This window comes from Anopheles funestus, chromosome 3RL, assembly GCF_943734845.2.
Source record: "Anopheles funestus chromosome 3RL, idAnoFuneDA-416_04, whole genome shotgun sequence".
Taxonomy (NCBI): domain Eukaryota; kingdom Metazoa; phylum Arthropoda; class Insecta; order Diptera; family Culicidae; genus Anopheles; species Anopheles funestus.
Window position 1 is genome coordinate 38,044,768 of NC_064599.1, and position 21,122 is coordinate 38,065,889.

General features: G+C 43.8%; 5 protein-coding genes across 18 annotated transcripts in view; 1 reads left to right on the plus strand and 4 right to left on the minus strand.

Annotated features, from left to right (window-relative positions):
• LOC125767667 (RNA-binding protein Musashi homolog Rbp6) overlaps nt 1–7,832 on the minus strand; it is a 594,718-nt gene extending 586,886 nt beyond the window's left edge. For 3 of the 11 annotated variants that reach the window (XM_049434485.1, XM_049434483.1, XM_049434486.1), the window contains exons 1-2: nt 7,535–7,830; nt 5,315–6,045 (exon numbers count right to left, since the gene is read on the minus strand). In XM_049434485.1, the coding sequence (XP_049290442.1) occupies nt 5,315–5,385 (71 nt within the window). In that variant the 5' untranslated portion in view covers nt 5,386–6,045; nt 7,535–7,830. Of the gene's footprint in view, nt 1–5,314; nt 6,046–7,534 lie in introns of all 11 variants that reach the window. The other 8 variants (XM_049434480.1, XM_049434478.1, XM_049434475.1 and 5 more) reach the window with 8 other exon arrangements.
• Nucleotides 7,833–10,310: 2,478 nt separating this feature from the next.
• LOC125767654 (deoxynucleotidyltransferase terminal-interacting protein 1) lies at nt 10,311–12,175 on the minus strand. The gene is made up of 2 exons (XM_049434454.1): nt 11,723–12,175; nt 10,311–11,647 (listed from the first exon to the last, which is right to left on the minus strand). The coding sequence occupies exons 1-2, from the start codon at nt 11,975–11,977 to the stop codon at nt 10,478–10,480; spliced, it is 1,425 nt and encodes a 474-aa protein (XP_049290411.1). The 5' UTR covers nt 11,978–12,175; the 3' UTR covers nt 10,311–10,477.
• Nucleotides 12,176–12,509: 334 nt separating this feature from the next.
• LOC125767673 (snurportin-1) lies at nt 12,510–13,791 on the plus strand. Its single transcript, XM_049434499.1, has one exon. The coding sequence runs from the start codon at nt 12,611–12,613 to the stop codon at nt 13,724–13,726; it is 1,116 nt and encodes a 371-aa protein (XP_049290456.1). The 5' UTR covers nt 12,510–12,610; the 3' UTR covers nt 13,727–13,791.
• Nucleotides 13,785–16,769, minus strand: LOC125767627 (uncharacterized). 3 transcript variants are annotated; one of them, XM_049434412.1, is made up of 2 exons: nt 16,428–16,769; nt 13,785–16,319 (listed from the first exon to the last, which is right to left on the minus strand). In XM_049434412.1, exon 2 carries the CDS (start codon nt 16,309–16,311, stop codon nt 14,155–14,157), a length of 2,157 nt encoding a protein of 718 aa, XP_049290369.1. In that variant the 5' UTR covers nt 16,312–16,319; nt 16,428–16,769; the 3' UTR covers nt 13,785–14,154. The 3 variants fall into 3 exon arrangements, with proteins under 3 accessions (XP_049290369.1, XP_049290368.1, XP_049290367.1); XM_049434411.1 differs by having other exon boundaries at nt 13,785–16,349; XM_049434410.1 differs by having other exon boundaries at nt 16,398–16,765.
• Nucleotides 16,770–16,923: 154 nt separating this feature from the next.
• On the minus strand, nt 16,924–20,836 carry LOC125767662 (isocitrate dehydrogenase [NADP] cytoplasmic). 2 transcript variants are annotated; one of them, XM_049434469.1, is made up of 2 exons: nt 20,680–20,836; nt 16,924–18,389 (listed from the first exon to the last, which is right to left on the minus strand). In XM_049434469.1, exon 2 carries the CDS (start codon nt 18,372–18,374, stop codon nt 17,133–17,135), a length of 1,242 nt encoding a protein of 413 aa, XP_049290426.1. In that variant the 5' UTR covers nt 18,375–18,389; nt 20,680–20,836; the 3' UTR covers nt 16,924–17,132. The 2 variants fall into 2 exon arrangements, with proteins under 2 accessions (XP_049290426.1, XP_049290425.1); XM_049434468.1 differs by lacking the exon at nt 20,680–20,836 and adding an exon at nt 19,760–19,951.
• Between the last annotated feature and the right edge of the window lie 286 nt (nt 20,837–21,122).

Consider the following 21,122-nt stretch of genomic DNA (forward strand, 5'->3'; position numbering starts at 1 on the left):
GTAACATACGTATGCAATTTTGTATCTTATTTTATATGTTTTATATACTGTTAAATTATAGTATCTTATGCTATTAGCTCAATGTTGACCACCTTGTATACAGCGAAGTACCGATGTAGATGAGATTTAATCCATATCCTTGAGTTTTTTAGACCAATTCCCTACCTACAATGATACTGCCCATCTTCTAATCTTTGAACTCCGCCTTTTCTCCTTTGGACTATACTAAAACTTTTATGAAATTACTACTCTCGATAAATCTAAGTATACAAAATTATATATGTACTTTATTATCTCTCTCTCTCTCTTCTTGGCTTTAACGACCTTACAGGTCACGCCGGCCATTTCTGGCTTATTAGACTTATTTTACCACGTAGCCGGATAGTCAGTACTTGCTACGAGGGGACGTTCCGGATGGGATTTGAACCCGTTCCTACCGTGTGGACCAGCACCGTTTATTACATGCACCACCGGGCCGCCCCGGTACTTCATTATAATAACCAAATAAAACCATGATTGTTAACAATTCGAGATAATTTGACAATTATTCTAAAATATGTTTACACGAATAAAACTCCTTTACTCTTATTTCCAGGACACATCATGTTTACATCTGCACCCTCTAATTCCAAGATATGCTTAACTGACTTTGTCAATTGACCACACTAGGCATTAGTACGATATTGAACATTCGGGCACATCAACCACGAGAACAGCTGCAGCTGTGCAACCACCATGCAAACCGATATGGTTAATTTATGAAAGATACTAATTTGATCAGTTGTATCGTTGCAACGCACACACCATGCCGGCTGCTGGGGCCAGGGATTGCTACATTCGATGGCAAATAATTCATCACCACGTACCGGGCCGCGTACCGTTTCGCATGTTGCGGTAGAAGCATAAACCTAGCGCGTACCTACATCAATCACGAGATCTCACAAAGATCTTTGCGCGTATCACACTCATCAATGGCACGTGGTCATGTACATCTCGCAGCCTGTATCCACACTATTATGCTACGATACAAAAGCTGCAACTGGCATCGTATCGAAATGGTAGCCGATCGCATCGTTTTCGTGGTACCACCACCAGTAATGTAGTATTAATAATGGCCATATTGAGGCCATCGTGCGAAATGCATCCCAGATATATAGCACAGGTGCATTCGCGAGATTATGAAGCGTATGGGTGTATGTATGTGAATGCACCGGTTGCATTGACGCCATTTTACGGCCGTTGTCACTGCCATTGCCAGCCGAGTTGGGCCGCCGTTAGCCGGGCACGATTGATTAAACGTGCGAATTTCACGAACAAGGTGTTGAAATAAATGCGTTACTACGACAGATTCTGTGCTACCCTTTTTCCCTCTTTCATTTCTGCACACCTTCCCTCCAACGTCCCTCTTTTCCAACAGGGCTCAAACGGTTGGATGCGTTGATGCGTTCCTCGATCAGCATGTTGCATCTGCCAATGTGAAAAATACAACACGAAAATGTCATTCGACACCAAATAGGTGGCAACGAGAGGGAAAAAACCACACCACACCCCGCCAACATACTCAAACCGTGCGAACGTTGTGGTTTTGCACAGAGAAATGACAATGCAAATTGAACGACACGTTACGTTATGGGAATATGTATTTGCATAAGACACTTCCTTACAAAACGCGGAACCACAGGCACAACAACTCTTAAGATTCCACAACCACAAGCAACGCGGTGGTAAGAAAAGCATCCACACCATTTTCCACAGATTTTTGGCAACCCCTCGAACGGTGGTGTTTTTGGTTGTGGTAAGCCGTATTGCAGCGTGACAACACCGGGAAACCATGAGGGATGCATCCCGTTATGCATCGTTGCCACTGTCAAAGTAATAACGATAATCGTCGGATAATGATAATGGCGGGAAGCGGGAAACAATTTCCATACGGCGTGTGCATGACCGTGTGGTGCCGTGCGGATGGTGTCGTTGCATATGACAGTGGAGGTTAAGTGCTGGCGTTATTTGCATGCAGCAAAGGCACACCAATCAGTTGTGGTCAAATTTGTTGCTTGCATAAATTTCCTCACCACCCCCGGGGGGGGTGGAGGCACACAAGATGGGTCATTAGTGGTTTTGTTTAGGAACCAGTGGAAAAGTGGAAATGTGTCTTACAACAGGGTTTTTAAATGTTTTTTTATTCGTTTATTTTCTTTAGTTAATTTGGTATTGCTATTTTTAACAAGTGTATAATTTATTCTTACAGTTAACTTTTTTTTATTTTTTTTTATTAGTGAGTAGGTTTACCTCAAGAAAATAAAAAAAATGATATCGAATCCTTTTCATTTATTTTATATAGAAACAGAAGGAAAGTCCATTCAACCAAATATAAAAATTGAGCTAACAATGAAAATTAGATTTAAAAGACACATTTTAATTCCTCAATTATTTATAAACATTAAAATTTTAACTAATATCATTTTTTTTAATAATCACAGAACATCACTGCATTCTTCTTATTTTCATTTCGCTTTTTATACACAAAACGAGAATAGCGTGAGCGATCTTGATCTAAACTTTGAGAGCATTGGTGATTAATTAATATTGCCCATACAACAATCAAATTAAACCATTAAATAGCAAACGAAATGGCATCAAACGATTTAAAAAAAAAACAACACTTTACGCTGATTAGAGGTAAATGTTTAATGCCAAACCAACTGCACCAAGTAATGACGTCGATTAATTATATTATTCCAACTTCTTCTCAATCCTACACACATATCATCACATCCAGCCGTAATGAGCGTCACTTAGCCTTGCCCGGCCCCGTTCCCAATACCGGAAAACTCAATTAATCTGTCATCGGGTTTCCAATCCCACCTTTGCGACAAGCCTTGCGGCCTTCTAATGCAATATATTTTGGGAAATTAGATTTCGTACATCGATTAAAGCATAATATTCGCGTGCACAAATCACGATTGCACTGAAAGGTCAGCGGAACAGCGGTGAACAAAACCGGTGGAAACGGCTGTAAGCTGTTAGTTCCGAAATTACCAACAACACAGTGTCACACAGTGTTTATTCTCGCCGAAGGTCGCGCTGTCGTTACAGCGGACAAATGCAATGATCTATGATCATTTTGTGCTGGACCGAAGGTCTACTCGGCCGTTAGTGAGTAGCGAATGGAATACACCAAAAGTGTGGAGTAAGCGTAGCATGGAGGCCTACGTATGTATTGCGGAAATTACTGTCCCCTGCGCCGGCTCTCGCTGCAACTGCAACCATGAGCCAATTTGTGATGCAGTTGTTGTGTGCTAGCAGGGCGCATGTGCCTGTGTGTGTCAATGTGTATTTTGTGACGAACATTGTGCATCCACTGATCAGCAGCCGACTGTTGCCTGGTAACCACTGATCATCACTCACGCGGGCTCTCATTTTCACAACCAACCATCCACAAGTAAACGTGAATTTTCCCGCGAGTTACTCCATTGGCGCATGCGCATCCGTCGGGCAATTTTCCACCGAAAAGGCTGACGTCCGTATCCACCATCAACATCATCATCGGCCGCGGGTGCTCTTTTTCGCCTTGTACGTACGTACGACGACGAGCACCGAAAATGCCAACGGGCAAAATGTGATCTCGCACGCTTAACGCGATCGCGTCTTCTTCTTTCCCCTCCGCACACGTACCAGTAGTGATCACATCGACAACAACGGTTCGGTCGCACGAAGCACGTTTGTTGCGGTGTTACGTAAAACATGAAAACATGACGCGAAAAACGCGCTAAGAAAGGTCACGCGCTTCTCGTTAGCCGGCGCATCTGCTGTGGAAAATGTGGCCGACCCGATAGCTGATGGAGTTAAGTAGCCGACATCCCGATATTGGGGATGTTTGGAATATATTTTGAGAGAAAGAAGAAACACACACACATCACATCAAAACGATCACTTCAATCCGATTCCAAACTCGCCCGAATGCGTCACCCTGGAACAGAGTGTACGATCGTACGGCAGCAGCAGCAGTATAGGTGCATCTGATCTTTCCAACAAGTAAACGTGCCAAATTTGTTCTTTTTTTTTGCTCCTCCTCCTTCTAAATCTTCGTGAACCGAGGCTGGGTTGTATCCCTAAAAATAGAGACTACTTTCTAATGAGCTAGTTACCGGTTGGAGTCACTCCGTCGCCGGGAGCTTGCGTGCGTTCCAATACATCGCATTTTGGTCGGTGTCTTCCTCTGTCTATACCCACCCATTGGGTTCTTCCATTTTCCAACGTGTCGTAAAAATATCTAATTAGAGCACATTTACCGGACTTGCGGTTTTTTTTTGTTGTTGCTGCCATTTTGCACGCAGGATGAAGGATACGATGGGCGAGAAAAACACGCACGTCACTTCCGCCAGGTTGACGTTCGACGCGTTTCAGTTTGCAGTGGAGTTGCGTGACCAGGCTAGAAGAGTGACGTATGGTGATCATGGGATACAGCCGCAGCGAGTGGCGCATGTTGTAGTTAGCAATCGCAATCAAGTAATACCAATACCTCTTTGCCACATCGCTTGGAAAAGATTCAGAACGATTTCGACCCGCTTTCAAGTGGCAACCGGTTCAGTTTCTTTACCCCAGTTTGTTCCGCTCATCCGGCACTGTACAAACAAATGATGAGTCGTCTCGTCGATCGAGCTGTTGATCGTACAAATTAACATCCCCGTGGCAAGATGCTTCCTTTGGGAGAGTTTACTTCACGATGCTACCATTGGTCAGGAACTCTCGAAAAAAAACCCGTTCCAAGCGAATGCATGAATTTGAAATGCATATCAAATCCATCTCACTTCACTTGTGAAGTAAAATGGGGAACAAGAAATTCCAAATAAAATCAGTCTGTGAATTAGCTTCAAACTTAACCACACTACGAGTTGTACGATCATCTTTTACCGACACGAGATCTTATGTTTTTTGGTAAGACTTTCTCAATCCCCCACCAAGTCTGTGGAATACAAACAAGAACTCCACCAGAACTCCACCGGGAACTGCTAGCAAATAATCAAGAACCTGGTACGGAATTCTTCAACTCTCTTCTACACCTCTTAGACGGTGCCTAGACCTCGAGAAGAAGCAGTCCATCTTTTTGGGTAACATTATATGGACGTGCAGCATAAAAGCTACAACAAACTTCGTGCACCATATTTAATCCTGCCGTTCGCTCTGAAAGGTCTGTTTCAAAATGGTTTGTGTTTTCTCTGCCACTGTTCACCTCGTTTTTTACTTCTGTCCCACTATTACGGTACAGCGAGATTTCTAGATCTAGAATGATTCAATTTCCAGCTCCACTTACCCTGGATCGTTCGGCACCTCAGCCTGATTGTTGCCCGGGTGCACACCGAGGTCCTGATTCTGGTGCTCCATATTGTTTTGCGCGCGGTTGTTCGGCTTGTAATCTACGAGGCGAAGGTTTTTTGGGTGGTTATTTTTTTAACACGCGGTACGTCAACGACACGGACAATTAATTCCTGGTTGACAGCAAACGTTGAAATGGCTTTTCCTTACGATACGTATTTCACTCCTTTATCGCTTCACCTTCTCCAGATGCACTATAAATTTGGAGATAGTGCACACAAAACTTTTCGCTAATCACTCGATTGGTAATACCGTGGGGGCGGGTGGTTTGGCTATTTTTAATTATTTCTCTTTAAGCTTATTTTCTTCAATTTCTTTCCCGCTACCTCTACTCGCTACTAAATCACGGTGGAAAAAATGCACACACACATACAATTAACACCCGCTTACTTATATTGGGGTGCTGAAATTTTCAAGCTCGACAAATCACTCATATAAACACTCGCACACTACACACAAATACACGGTAATCTACCAAAGGATTCGGAACAGAGCCGTGTAAGCTTTCTTGCTTTTGACCAAAAACAAAATACACACTTTTATAACCGCGACCGATGATGATGATCACACACGTGGCTAAAAGCACCGGAAATGCTACTACCGCTACTGCTAAAATCAGCCAAAACGCACGGGACTATTATTATTTGCTTTTAATAATGTCCTGACGGCCTGTAAAATTCACAAAGGGCGCATAAACAAATAAAACTCTTTTTATTTTTCTTTAGCTATTAACACACGAACACAAGAAGGTTGATAATGCATTTGTTTTGGGGTTGCAGCTTTTGCTCTTTCTTTGCCGTGGAAATCATGTGCAACAATTGAAAAATTCTTTAAACACTTGCTTTTTATAGTAAATAATACTCTTCTTGAAATTTTCTTATCTTAACCGCAGTGTATTTGATCACTGCTGGACCTTAATGTTATACAAATTTTACGAAACGACAACGCGAAAAAAATCGGTTCGTGCAATACATTAACGTTTTGAAAATAACCTTTATGAGGAACATTTTTTTAGTTCAATTATTTCATTTAATTTTATTTCTCTGATATTAGAATTTTTGAAAAAGTTTTTATCTATGTATCTTAGTTATTAAATTTATTCATCCGAAAGTTTAGTGTTCCTTATTGTAATAAAAAAAACTTTAATATGAAATATCTATAAAATAGGGTGAAAAGCCGTCATAATTGAAATTATAATAATTTGTTTAAAAAAAAAACACTTGTTCCCTCAACAACCATGAAAAGTGCATTGCAAACACAAAACATCAAACGTTGTAAAATGCTGCTTTCGAAATAAATTCCACTTTTCCATTTCCAACACCTCAAAACTTCTGACTGCCGTGAATGAAAACATATTTCGGTATGCCGGTTAATCGATTAAAGCTTCCACCGAAGGCCACGTGCTAGACTCCTGCCACGTTTTCGGTCACCCTTTCAGTTTGTGTGTGTGTGTGTGTGTGTGGGGGGGGGTAGATTTTTTTTCATGTCGCTCCACTTTAAGCTTTTGATAGCAACCGGTGCAATGTTGCACTCGACATCAGTGAATTCTGCTACTCGCTTAGATGTTTTTAAAGCTCTTCTCCAGGTAGTAGTTTCTGGTGCTTTTTGAACGACGTTAGGCACGGTTGCCTGATTTGTGCCGTTGCACAACAGTCGAATCCGCAAGCTGCAAGGAGCTGCCCGACCGGTTCACTCTCGCAACCCACCCACCCACACACGCATTCCGGCACTCCCCTTCCCCGGGACGGACGCTTTCGTTCGGTTTGGTCGCCCTGCTTTAGCAAAACCCACTACGACGACCGAAACCGAGCACATCCTTGACGGTGGCAACGATGCGATGCGGCATTTTTATTTAACTTAAACTCAATCACCCGCACCACGGCGCACACAAACACACTTGCCGTCGTCGTAGAAGGTGTTTTCGCTTGTCCTTTCTCACTCGGACAATGGGATGCGGACAATGGCAAATGGCAACGATCACGAAAACTTGGCGAGCGAAGCCCGATTCGCATGGAAAACCGGTTACGCAGTGTTTTTTTTTTTTTTTACAAACGATTCGTGTGCAATTGGTGCGTGTGCTTTCACTAAGCCTGACACGGTATACTATTTATTTTGTCACTACCGATACGCGACGATTAAGGAAAAGTAGGTACCGTACCGACTAATATACCGCTAGTGCTCTTAGGCGTATGTGGTCAAACTACGACTGACGGATTTGACTCGACGGCAGATACACTTGGACGTGCCGAAAACGGAGAGTTGAATTCGATTTTTTTTTCTTTGTATTTGCTGCTATTTGCTCTTTATCTTTTGCTAAACTTCGGATAAACACGGTGACTTTTAGAGCGAAAACGGATTTTCGTCGTGACGGAAAAGCGGACCCGACCTAAGTACACACTCGACAACTACCAAAGCGATGAATGAACTGAACGTTTGCTGCGTGAGTCCGTCCGCTCGCTAGCGCACGCGGCAAACTGAGCTACCGTTCGGATCCCACAGCCGTGTGTTGTACAGTGATGGTTGTAATGTTAGGCACAGTCGTTTGAGTTATTCACTCTTAAAAAAGAGGTTTTTTTCTATTCCGTTTGTTTTTCTAAGCTCTTTTTTTATTTCTCAATTGTTTTCTTATAAGTCTGTTGAGATTTTTTTAATAATGAGTTTTTTGGAAATTATTTCTATATTTAAACACTAGCAATTCATATGGTCTGTACGAGGCTGGATCGCAATAAGTCCCACAATTGCTAACAAGAAAGCTATAATAGTAGGCCATGAGTAATGAATTACTTTAGTGTAGCATATGTCCTTTACTGTGACAGTGTTCATAGACAGTAGGAATTAATATTTTAAAGGTAATTACATACATTTTACTATTACTTAAACATTCTAATTTTGAATATTAATTTTTATAAAAAATAAAATAATAAAAAATGCCTATAAACCCAACTAAAGCATAACTCCCGATTGCTTACCACCACTGTACGTAATCAAGACCACTGGCGCGATAAGTGCGCATCTGCCCGTTTGGTACGTCGGATTCCATCTCCCATCTCGCTTACCCGTACGGTACGCGTACGGCCCACCCCGGAGAACTCACGTGTGCATCGCATGAACCGAACAAATGCCGGCTGTGCGTTTCGGCTCTCGCGTGTGTGTATGTTGCGCATACCGATGCACACCGAACACAACAAAACCCACCACTCAGCCAGCCAGTACGCATTTGCGCAACTACCAGCCGCTCCAGCCGATCACGTGTGTGTTAGCGCCCGACATCTTCTCCGCGATTCGGCCCGGCATTAAAAGTGGCCGGGATTTTCACGGCATAATACGCTCTGCCGCTCTCCCGTACATTCGGGGCCAGATTTGCCGGTGTTTATAGCATCCTTTCGGCGGCGGAGAAACCCCGACCCCGTGTGCATCCTTTACAACCACCCACGCAACGGATGGTTTGCGAGTGGTGAAGTTGTTTTGATTGTCCCACCGACTGCTGCGGGCACTCAGTCAGCACTGCTGACTGATGATCATCTGCCTGTTTGGCGGCCGTGGCAGGGGGGCACCGTTCGGTTTGCGTTGTTTTTGTTTCATCTTATTGCTAGAATTGCATGCAAATAAGCGATGCAATTGGAGCAAATGATAGCTGAATGTGAAACGGGGAATGGTTCCGTTTACGTTAAGCTTAAGTCTAGTTTCGAGCCGAGAACTTGTGAATCTATGTTTGTCTCAATGGAGGGCTGTAGTAAACAAGGTGTAAATTAAAACATGGGTACATGCAAGTAAATTAAATAAACAAACGTTAAGAACGAATCGGAAATTAAGGTAATGAAAAGTAATTCATGAAAGAAAATCACAAAAAATATGTGTATAAAAATAAAACTGAATAAATGAAATCAATTTTTCAAAAACTTTTAAAATCATTAATATCCTATTTCATTTAAGAAGAAATGTAATAGCTGAATAAGTAGAATAACTTAATGAAGAGAATGAATGAAACACTTGAAAAGTTTACTGAAACAGAACAGAAATAACAGAAACAGAATAAATTTACTTAAATAAAACCGGCCCCTTTTAAAAAAACCCAATGCTTCTTAATGCTTCTTAAAATTATGCTTCTTAATTTCTCAATTTTAATTATTCAACTACCTATATTAAGACTGAATTTAAATTTCAATGCTTTGCGAAACCCGTCTAAAATAGGTGCAATCGTAACTTTTCTCCTTAACGCACTCACCACACGAAACACTCATTTTCCATTTGCTCACCAACACATAGCCAAATGTGTGGTCGGGTCACTCACGAAAAGTGCATCATTTTCCACCACCCCCAACTGACAACTATCGCTATCTCATTTTTCATCTCCCACATAAACGCACACCGCCTCCTGTCATCATTTGGTAACTAATTTTCTTCTTCTCTCTTTCTCTCAGACGATTTGTTTTGTACGTTGTTTTTTCCTTTTCTTCTGTTAAATAGCGAAGTTTTCCTTACTCTTCTCCATGTCGGAAGTCTCCCTTAACTCTACCTTAACTCCAAAAATGTAGAGCGCTTATGGACAGAGTATGTTGAGGAATGAAGGAGAAAATCTTAAAACACAAAATCATTTCCGCATGCTGAGAAGCTTTTGGCATTCGAGTCTGTCCCGAACACAATGATGCACTAAAACGCTGTTGGAAATGTAATTACAGCTCTTTTATTTCTAAATAAATTTAACTGATATTAAAATATTAGAAATTTATTTAAAACTATTTGTTCGTTAAGCTTCAATTTGTTTATTGCTATAATTTAATAAATTCGCCGCTTCATTGAATATGATCTAAATTTCAAAAACGCCTACATGTATGCAATTGGTATGGCACCAAAGAATCATCCTTCCAAAGCAGAGTCATCAAATTACGGAAATGAAAGTCAACCCTGTTACCGTTACACCATTTGTACATATATATATATATATATATATATTTAGTCGTGAAAAACTCACCAAAATACACCGAAAGCGTACACAACACAGCATTCGATCAAGTAGACGTAAAGAAACCGACGTGGCCACGCGCCACAATGTACATAGTGCGCTTCTCGATTGATATGTACAGAGGAACTAGAATCAGACTTAGCTACGCTTTAGCTCGACACCCTCCAGGCTGGGTACTGTAGAGGAACTGCTTACGGGTTCACTGCTTGTCTGCGCGTGTGGTGTCGACAGCAGTGCCGTCAGTGTCGCATGCGAGGAACTGAGCGATGAGATACGTGGTGGTCTGGTTGTTGAAACAGCGGGTACCTTCGGGGATTCGAAACCATCCGTTGCCCGTTGCCGTTCGGTAAGTTCTTTTAGCAGCTTTTGTATTTTTGCATAAATCATCTCCGTCACCTTAAAACCGTGCAAGTCACCAGACCGGCCAGCTACAGCGTGTTCAAACGCATTTCGTTCGATGAGCTTTTTAACATCGTCCAGTGCTAGCAGAAAGAATCGACCATTCTTGTTCAGTGGTGTTACCTGTTTCTGTTGCAGCAACCAATCCCGATCCTGCGTGTCCGGGCAGTAGCGTAACACTTCGGGATGTTTGTTGGCCAGACGATCGCGAAAGTCCGTAATACCTAGTACACGGGCTGCCTTAAAGTCCAGTATGAATAGGCTTTCCGGGGTGATGACGGTGGTTGGAAAGGACACGTGCGTTGTTCGTGATGCTACAGCACCGGTTCCGATATTCGATCCGGAACTGGTACTGTTCGCTTGGGATGTGGTTAAACTTTGATACTGGGCGTGCGGGAAAATAGGACCGTGCAGAAAGTACTGCCGCTTGAACAAATCCGGCTGGTTCGGTTCGGGCAGTTTTCGTTTCAACGCTTGGTGCAGTAAACTTGTGGCAGCTCCCGTTGCCGGCGCATTGTCGGTGCTGGAATCGGAATCACTAAGCTCCATGCCGGGAGTGTTGGCACGGGACAGCGAATTGCCTGCAGGCGAGGATAGCTGACTTGCGTATTGGGCCTTTGTGTTTTCCAACAAGGAACAGAACACGCTCTTGAGTGCCTCATCGGAAATAGCGCCCTCGCCAAGATTTTCCTTAATATTTCGAATCGCTGGCACAAAGTACGTTTGATGGAATTTCTTCACAATCGTATCCACTTCCTTGTCGAAGTAACACTGGATGTTGGCACGCAAAAGTTCCAGCGATTTGATGGCCGCATCGTTCGCCGTTTGGCTTACGAACGAACGGCCCGTACCGTAGCGTTGCTTCAATGCCTCCAACGTTGCCTCGCCGGAAAGGGTATTTTTCAGCTTCTGAAACACGCAAAGAAAAGCCGTTCTCAAATGAAACAAATCCGAAGCTTTTGGAGGGCATGTTTTCATGCGTACCTGTCTCATGCCCATTTGCAACCCGACGCTGGCTTCTGGGTCGATAGCGTTTACCGAAGCGCCACCAGTGCTGCTGCTGTTTGTTGACGAAGTTTCAGAGGCACTTGTTGCAACTGTTGTTGCCACGGACGTTCCCGTCGAGGAAATGGCGGAAGTGGCCACCGTCGCAGCAGCTGATGATGATGATGATGTTGATGGTACATTGAGCGACGAAGCAGAAGCAGCCGAACTACGCCAAACGCGCTGTATTACCATGCTAACGCTGGGCGGGAACGTTTCGAATACTACGGGACTAGTTTTGTAACGTGCAGTGCAACAACTTTAAACACTACCAAAACACGGGACTAATCGGGAGAAGGAAAAGCGAATCAAAATGTGTGAAAATTTGTTGGGAAGGAAGTGGTGCTACTTGGCTAGGCTAACTATAGGGGCGTACAAAACACCTACAGCTATGCAATCCGAATGACATGAACTTGAAATCAAGCGTTCATACGCGGTGGTTGAAAGTTCGAATCACTTTCACGTCAGTTCGGTTGTTACACTATGGGAAATGCAAACATATACTTACCATAATTAACTTCGGAATTGCAGAAACTAAATTTACTTCTCGTTACAAAATACAAACCATTTATGTATGAAAATAAGGCATAAGGCATGAAACGACACATATAAATTGCGAATTTGTCAAGCTAAAAATAGATAATTAATGAAATGAAAGATTCGTTGCTGTCACCCGATAATAAACATGGCCACACACTGGAGAATTTGATTGCACCCACTGTTTAAACTAAAAACAAATACAACATCAAAACAAATCACAAATTGTGTTCGCTAATTCCTGTTCCTTGTAGTGATTACTGTTCCACCATCACCCAATCCCTCATCGGAATGTCCGATACTGACGAACCGGCCTCGAAATTCATTGACCAGTACAAAAACTATGGACGAACTGATGCCATCCTGCAGGAGGAACGACGACAGCGTTTGCTCGACAAACAGAAGCGATGTCGCGAGCTGGAACTGGATGCCGGTCGGCCCGGTTTGCTTGAAGAGCTCGAAACGGACCAGCCGGCGGACGAGTCGATGGAATGCCAACAAAATCAAACCAAACAGAAGAAACGGATCCGCATCATCACATCAAAGCTTTTCGCGAACAAGGTGCAGCAGTCCGAATGGATGCACGAACGACCGGACGATCTTGAGCAGTGGCTTGTACGACCGTGTCCCGTAGGGCAACGGTGTTTGTTGGTGTTTCGCCAAAGATTAGTGATAGCGTTCAATAAGCGAGGCCGTTCGATTGCTTCGATTCGTCTGAAACGTGCGCTGCGTGATGCGATCGTGCTCGATTGCATCCTGGCGAAAGATCGCACCTTTTACATACTTGACGCACTCGTGCTCGCACAGGTAGATCTAGTTAACTGTGATTGCCAGTTTCGGTTCGCATGGATCGAGTCGAAATATTACGAACACAGTCTTGGCGAGCTGTTCGAGACGAAAACGGCCAACGGGAAGGAAGGGTTTCGGTTAAGTTTACTTCCTTCGTACGATCTAGCTCATCACGGAGCGCTGGAAACCTGTTGGTCCCAGTATCCCGCCTTTGCGAATGGTACACCGAAGCTGGATGGCTATTTATTTTATCACAAAGAGTCCCACTACGTGTACGGGAAGACACCGCTAGTGGTGTGGTTGTTTGCGTTCATGCTGAACGACGTGCTGAAGCTTCCGGCGGGACTAGTAAATGAACAGTATCTATCGGACAAACCGGCCCGCTACACCGGCAACTATGCGGAATACATCGAAGAGTTCGATCGTATGCAGGCGAAACGAAAACGCAAACCACGCGCCAAGAAAACGACCCAAACGATGGACACGACGGGCGAATCGGTGGACGATCAACCCGATGCAACACTCTGGGAAGCAATGGAAGCGGCCCCACTCGATTCCGATGATGATGATCTACGACCAAAGGAAGAGGATGCCATGCGACAGCTTGAAATGGAGTAACTTTAAGAAGAGATCGTGAGAAGATCGTTTCAGTTAAGAATAATGTAAACAAATGAACTGTTGTAAAAGAAACACTTGAATCATATTTATTATCAGCTTAAGATACGTCTTCTCACACATTTCACACAACACCACCATGCATGTTGCGTTCGTATTTTGTGTTGTCTTCCTGCTATATCGTCACTATTAATGCGAAAAGCATATCTCCTCGGCACGGTGAGAAAGTGATACATTTTTTGTGCTTAACGTAATTTACCATGTAGGGATTGTAAAAGAAAAAGAAAGGATGGTACAACAAAATATAAAATATATGATTAACGAAAAAAAAATTCACCCTCTGTGTCCTATTCTAAACTGAAGTAAAGCAAATATGGTTAAAAAATAAACAATTAACCATCCTACGAAACTAAGTACTATAATAGCGTACATTAACTTGTATGGGTGGTTATGACCGTCGTACCCGTACCATTAGTTGTCATTGGCTGTTCCAGCGGTGCTAACGCCGGTGAGCTATCCATTTCTTTTTCTACATTAGTGCTAACCGTCGTAGCTTTCCCTTCGCAAACATTCGATTGTGCTGGCAGTATTTCAACCGATCCATCCACCGCTACACCCGGGTTCGGATCGTGCTGCTTTGGCTGTCGTGCTTTTTCTTTTGTCTTCGCCAGCATCACCATAAAGTAGCCCCTCAAACATTTGCGAATGTGCACAAGAAAGCACGTATCGATAAACAACCGAAATGGACCATTCTTTGGCTGATCATTCGGTACCCGCAGCTCGATCGCACCGTCAACCACAACCATCTCCGCCCGCGTACTAAACTGTAACGCATGGTTTCGTTCCCACTTCAGTTTGGATATTTCAATTTCGCGCTTCAAATCTGCCTCGTTTGAAATGCTAATGCGCTTGCGGGCAATAAATACCTGCCGTTCGCACGTGAGCTGATACGTGCGATTGGTGCACGGTTCACCCGTCCCGGGTGTATCGATCGATTCCACCTGCAACATGTACAGCTTGCGCAGTATGTCCACGATAAAATCGGGCATACATTCTAACCACAGCTGTTTGACCCGTTCCTCCGTGATGACTATTTTGCGATCCGGATCCCGTGCCTGTAGTATCTGCTTCACCAGGTATAGCTCGTTCTCGAACGGTGGCAACCGGCACGTGTACGAGCAGCCGGGTTTTGGTGCACTACTTCCAGTGGATGGTCCCGGTTGTGGCCCTACCGTACCATTGATCATTTTTACAGTAGGACTCGCACTAGACGAAGTGGACGGTACGGGAGCTTTGGGATCCTTTGTTTCCTTCGTCTTCTTGAGACAGCGCTGCACATCGGTAAACAGCGCTATGAGCAGCTTGGAAAAATCCTTGCTCTGAAACCGCTGGCAATGGTCGTAAGCATGCATTAAACTCAGCTTCATTTGATCGAACAACGCGCTCATCCGCATCACCTTTCCAACGTTCACATTTAGCTCAAACGGATCCTGTATCGATATGCACGGGCCACCAATAAACTCCGGATAGTCTTCACGTTCCACCGCCCTATAGTACGGGGCCAGCTCACGGACTGTCCGCTTCTCCAGCTCCTCCAGCGAACACAACCTTCCAACGTACGGTGAGATAACGTTTTTGGCAAAATCAAACTCCATATAATACTTAAAGAAGCCCATCAGCAGTCCCCGCACGCTGTTGACGTTCCACGTTTTGTAACGAATCTCCTGCGGATAGCCCAAATTCCACGGGCCAAAGTTGACGCGTGCGATGCCTTGCTGCATGTCCTCGATGGACGGTATGACGGGCAGTTTACGGGTCTGCAGGTAAAATATCACCATCATGATCAGGCAGTACGAGTTCATCTGCTTCTGGGGCGTTAGAATGTAGGCACACTGTGCCCAAAACTTCACTATCAGCGTGAGCTGATGGATACGCACATCGAACTTCATGATGGCGTGGATGAATTTGCTGTTGTAACAACCGAGCGCATTGCTAAAGTTTATGTCACACTGGAGATTCGTACGCACGTGTACTGCACGCAGCAGTGGCACCTTCGCGCCCAGTATCTTTACCATACTGCTAAAGTTAGGATCCTTGTCCATGCGCGAGTAAATGATGTGGATTAGTTTCGTCTGATCCTCACGGTTGTTTTTCTCGCGCGCATAATGTATGTAAAAGTCCAGATCACTGTCCTTCAGCAGCAGACCCGATTTAGTTGAACCGAACTCATATATGGTGGCCTGGTCGTTGTGTAGATAAAGCACCGGACGCAAATCGTCCTTAACCATGTTGAGCGCCGTGTCCACCTCCACGGGTAACGGTTGCAGAGCAGCAATGAGCGCACTCATTTCACCTTCCGGGGGACAAGTAGTTAAACTTTGTATGACCGAAGGAAGGAGCTTACTAGTAGTTGGTTCCGCACTTTCGTCCTGTTTTCGAGCACCCTTTTTATTGCCCTTTTTCCGATTCATCGATAGTCTACGTTTGCGACCTTGACGATTTTCTTGCTGCTGCTGTTGTTGTTGCTGCTGCTGCTGCTGCTGCTGGCGCGGTAGCTGTTGAGAAGTGCTTGGTCGCTGATCTGCCATTTTTATTACTAAAAGTATGTATTAAAGCAATGTAGATGCTGCAATTGTTAACACACTAATGAGGCCACTTTTCGTGAACGACATACCTCACTGGCAAGTCTTTTTGTCGTAGCTACCTGTGGCTTAGTTTAACCAATTTACTCGTAGTGTGCACGATTCTTAGACAGCAGTCTATATGTACACAAACATGTGCAGAACTGCTCTATTGCACGGCCCTTAACCACAACTACGTTATTTCGTGTATATTATTGCGTTATAATGTTTTGTTAGCCTTACCACTAGCCAAAGAAACACATTGGCTAAACAAGTCTCTTTTTTTTGTTTTCCAATTGGTTTGACAGTTGTCTGCAGGAAGCTTCACTGTGCTGATGCCGTGGACATTTGCTGTGACGTTTTCTATTGTCATCGATTGAGTAAAAATTCAAAAATGAAGATTACAAAACCAAAAAAAATTAACTTATCGTTTCTGAACCTATCAAACCCGATGGAGCTGAAATAGCAGCCTATTACCGGTTGCTGAAATGGTGTAAGAATGATTCAAACGGAAAGAATGCTGTTTCTTGTGATGTAATGATACCCAATGATATGTTGTAGCAATGAAAATACAATAAATTACTTATAAATGTCCCAAAAATGGTTTATTTATTTCTCATACCAGCGAAAAACACCTCTTCTTTTGCTTAAACACGAATACACATTAATAAGACAGGATGAATTAATGCACCAAAAAACGCTGCGTTGTGTGTGGGTAAATGCTACCGGTGGCATTCCATACCTGCCACCCCGAAAGATTGCACCAACTGTCCGTCCTTCCGACCGCTCTACAGCCGGCTCTGAGTGAGGGCCGCCTGCAGATTATCACCAAGCTTACTCATAAACTCGAACGTTTCCATGTAATCCGAGCGCTTCACATTGGCCATGCCCTTAATGCAAATGGCCAAATCTTTGGTCATGAAGCCTGACTCGATCGTGTCGATGCACACCTTTTCGAGTGTTTCAGCGAATCGCTTCAGCTCGGCATTATCATCTAGCTTGGCACGGTGTAGCAGACCGCGCGTCCAAGCAAAAATCGACGCAATGGGATTGGTGGAAGTTTCCTTGCCTTGCTGATGTTGACGGTAGTGCCGCGTGACGGTACCGTGAGCAGCTTCCGATTCTACCGTGCGTCCATCGGGGCACACCAGCACCGATGTCATTAGACCGAGCGAACCGAAACCCTGGGCAACCGTGTCCGACTGGACATCGCCGTCGTAGTTTTTGCAGGCCCACACAAAGCCACCCTCGGCCTTCATGCAATACGCAACCATATCGTCGATCAGGCGATGCTCGTACCAGATGCCGAGGGCCTCGAACTGCTTCTTATAATCCTTGTCGTAAATCTCCTGGAAAATGTCCTTGAACCGCCCATCGTACTTCTTCAGAATCGTGTTCTTGGTGCTCAGGTACAGCGGGAACTTGCGGTCCACCGCAACCTTGAACGACGAATGGGCGAAGTCGCGAATCGAATCATCCAGATTGTACATGCCCATTGCCACACCCGGGCTCTTGTACTCGTTCACAACGTACGTCTGCGGTTCGCTACCATCGGCAGGGGTAAACTTCATCTCCAGCTTTCCAGGACCGGGCACCAGAAAGTCTGTGGCTTTGTACTGATCACCGTGCGCGTGGCGTCCGATAATGATGGGCTTCTCCCAGCCAGGCACCAACCGTGGCACGTTCTTGCAAATGATCGCCTCACGGAACACGGTACCACCGAGAATGTTACGGATCGTACCGTTCGGTGAGCGCCACATCTGCTTCAGCTTGAACTCTTCTACGCGCGCTTCATCCGGCGTGATGGTGGCGCACTTGATCCCGACATTGAAGCGCTTGACCGCTTCCGCACAGTCGATCGTCACCTGATCGTTCGTGGCATCCCGATGTTCCATTCCCAGATCGTACGTGTGCAGCTCGATGTCCAGGAAGGGTAGGATCAGCTTCTCCTTGATCGAGTCCCAGATGATGCGCGTCATCTCATCACCAAGAATGTCCACCACTGGGCCGGCCTTAATTTTCGACGCCATTTCGTTGCAGGGTTGCTGTTGGATGGAAAAGTCAACGATAAGCCACAGTTTGTTAGATGTTTAAACTTTCAACGATCGGTTTATGTTAACAAAAAGGAAATAAACAGCATGGATAAATTTTTAAATAAACTTCAAATGATCTTTTCTTTTTTCATTTTTTTTAGTCTTTTTTTAACGAAGTCCGTCGGCTAATGCGCAAATATCCATCAAGTGGTAACAAACAAGCCAACAATTTTTTTTAACAATGCACGATGAGTATTTGTTTTTTCAACTAGAAGAAACTTCCATGCTTCTCCAGGCCAAGGCAAGAACCTTCATCGTTCCGTTCAAATGAAGGCCAAACAAAATTTTCATTACCATCAACGGCTGCCTTTAGTGACGTTTCTAGCGATCTTTCTATGCACGCACCACGCGATGGATTATGCCGATCGTATGCTTTTATTATCTCTGCTCATAACAACCTACCCAGTAAGTCAGTCATGGTCACAGCATCATAAATCGGATCGAATCAAACAATGGACACAATTTTGTGCTATGTACATCAACGTACGACTTCTTCTAATCATTTGTTCGCCAAGACAACGATGCAATGAACCACAGCAACTCGACTTTGTCTAATTGATCTACGTTGCTACGCAACAACCAGAGTCATAGCAGCAACTTGAGTTAAGTGCTAGGAACAATCTTCATGTTTATCGCACCACAAAAAGACGTTGTCTCGATGGTCACTATGACTGATAAGCCCGATTAGACCAGATGGCGTAGAGTTAGTCGTGGTTGCGGTTCTGGTTGTAGTTAACCTTAATGATAACGCTTTAAATTCTTAAAACGTTTGGAAGCTTACAGCGCAATTTTGGTACCATATAATTGGTAATGCTTGAAAAAAGCATGACGGCTCGCAAAAAGTAAAGGATCAAAGATCATACGCTTACGTTGGACCACGTAATCATTTCCCTATGGCAAGAAAGAGGAAACGTAATAGGTAAAAGATTGCAGGTGGTCGTAAAAAAACCAGTTTCGAACCGTCTCGTCACGGGAAGGGTGATTATCTCGTCGATCGGGTTCAGTACACACCCCTTCCGAAAAGCGAACGATGAGGGCTCGTAGGATCATTTAACTGCCCACCATTACTATCACACACCGGCGCACTAGCAGCGATGTTGCTACCTCGCTTATGTACATCCACACGAAAAAGAAATCTCTGCCGGACACTTTACACGGGGGACATTTTAGAAAAGCTTGCATGGCTTCAATAGAAGCATCCAACTTTCTATTTTGTTTCATCGGGAAGCGAGTTGCCTATACCACTCTTGATCTTAGACCTTGACACGTCACACGATACGGATAGTCAACTCGTTTGTCTACCGCACATTATTTCCACTTACCCTAATTTATGCTTCTACTAACGGCAAAAAAATCACGTAGCCCACTTCACTGCACTACAGAGAGGTATGATATGCAAAGCAACTTGTGCACGATCAAGCGAAACGTTCGAACGCCACGAAGATACACCCGGCTGACGTGACCGCTAGTGACCGGAACTGAACGAAGAATGAATGCGTTAGTCCACTGGGCAATCTCTAGAGGCGCTTGTGACGCCACATTCCTCTTGGTTCCGACCATTATACCCCTTCCTTACCCGAACATGCAATACAGAAAAGGGGGGAGTTAACGTACGACGGACGAATGGGAGACAGTGCGTGAACATAGCAAGCATTGAAATCTTGCTGAACGACATTCAATAGAAATACGAATCAAGTTTTTAAATTCTTTTTTTTTTGTTTTGTTTAATACTGTTCGATGTATGTAGGGTATTTATAAATAAACCAGATTGCATCCGGCATTCGCGAATTGTGCAAGGGCAGGTTTTAGGCAGTCCATCATCACATACTCCTGTTCCTATCTTCCGTGGTTCAACTACAGTTCGGTTACATTGTATGCTTTAGCGAACTTTTACTCATTTGTACATCATTGTACTCATTGTACATTGTATACTAATCATATCCTTTGAAAGTTTAACATCATTGTTCTCGAAAAATCGATTCCAAAAGGAATCCTAATCCTTTTGCTTCTCATTTTGGAGCCACTATTTTAGCAGCCACAATAATGACGCCATTATGTAATGAGACGGCATTTTACTGACTTTGCACTCTTCAGGTAGCAAATATTGATTAGATTATTATTTCAAGCTTGCTGGTTTTATTCATCACGGTGATAAAACACTTTTCTTCGGTTCGGCACCATCGGAAAGATAAGGGCACCATTCGTTCTAGGTTAAGGATATGAAATACCTGCCTACACTTACCTATTTTACTTGGATTAGGTTTAGAAACAATTGCACAATCCGCCAAACGAAATATGTTGCAGTTTTTAGCGACTTAAACTTCTACAAATCACAAACAAGACACTGGACAAGGAAATTGCCTACAATTGCCGGCTCTGGTTGTTCACAAATTACACCGTCTCTGTTGCATTCATCGTTGAAGTTGGATGTGTGTGCGTGTTGGGATGTCAAATTATATGAGCCATCTGCACAGTGGTATCGTCAACGGATTTTAAACTCTATGTATTTACTTTTTTTGTATTAGAATAGGAATGAATACTTCACAAAATATTATATACCTCATAAAAAATCACAGAATATCTCTTTTATGGATGGCTTTCGGTATCGTTTGATAAACTCTCGATAGAAATCTGTTTTAGAACACAAATCAGGAATTGATGTAGTTTTTTCAATAGGTTTTGTTT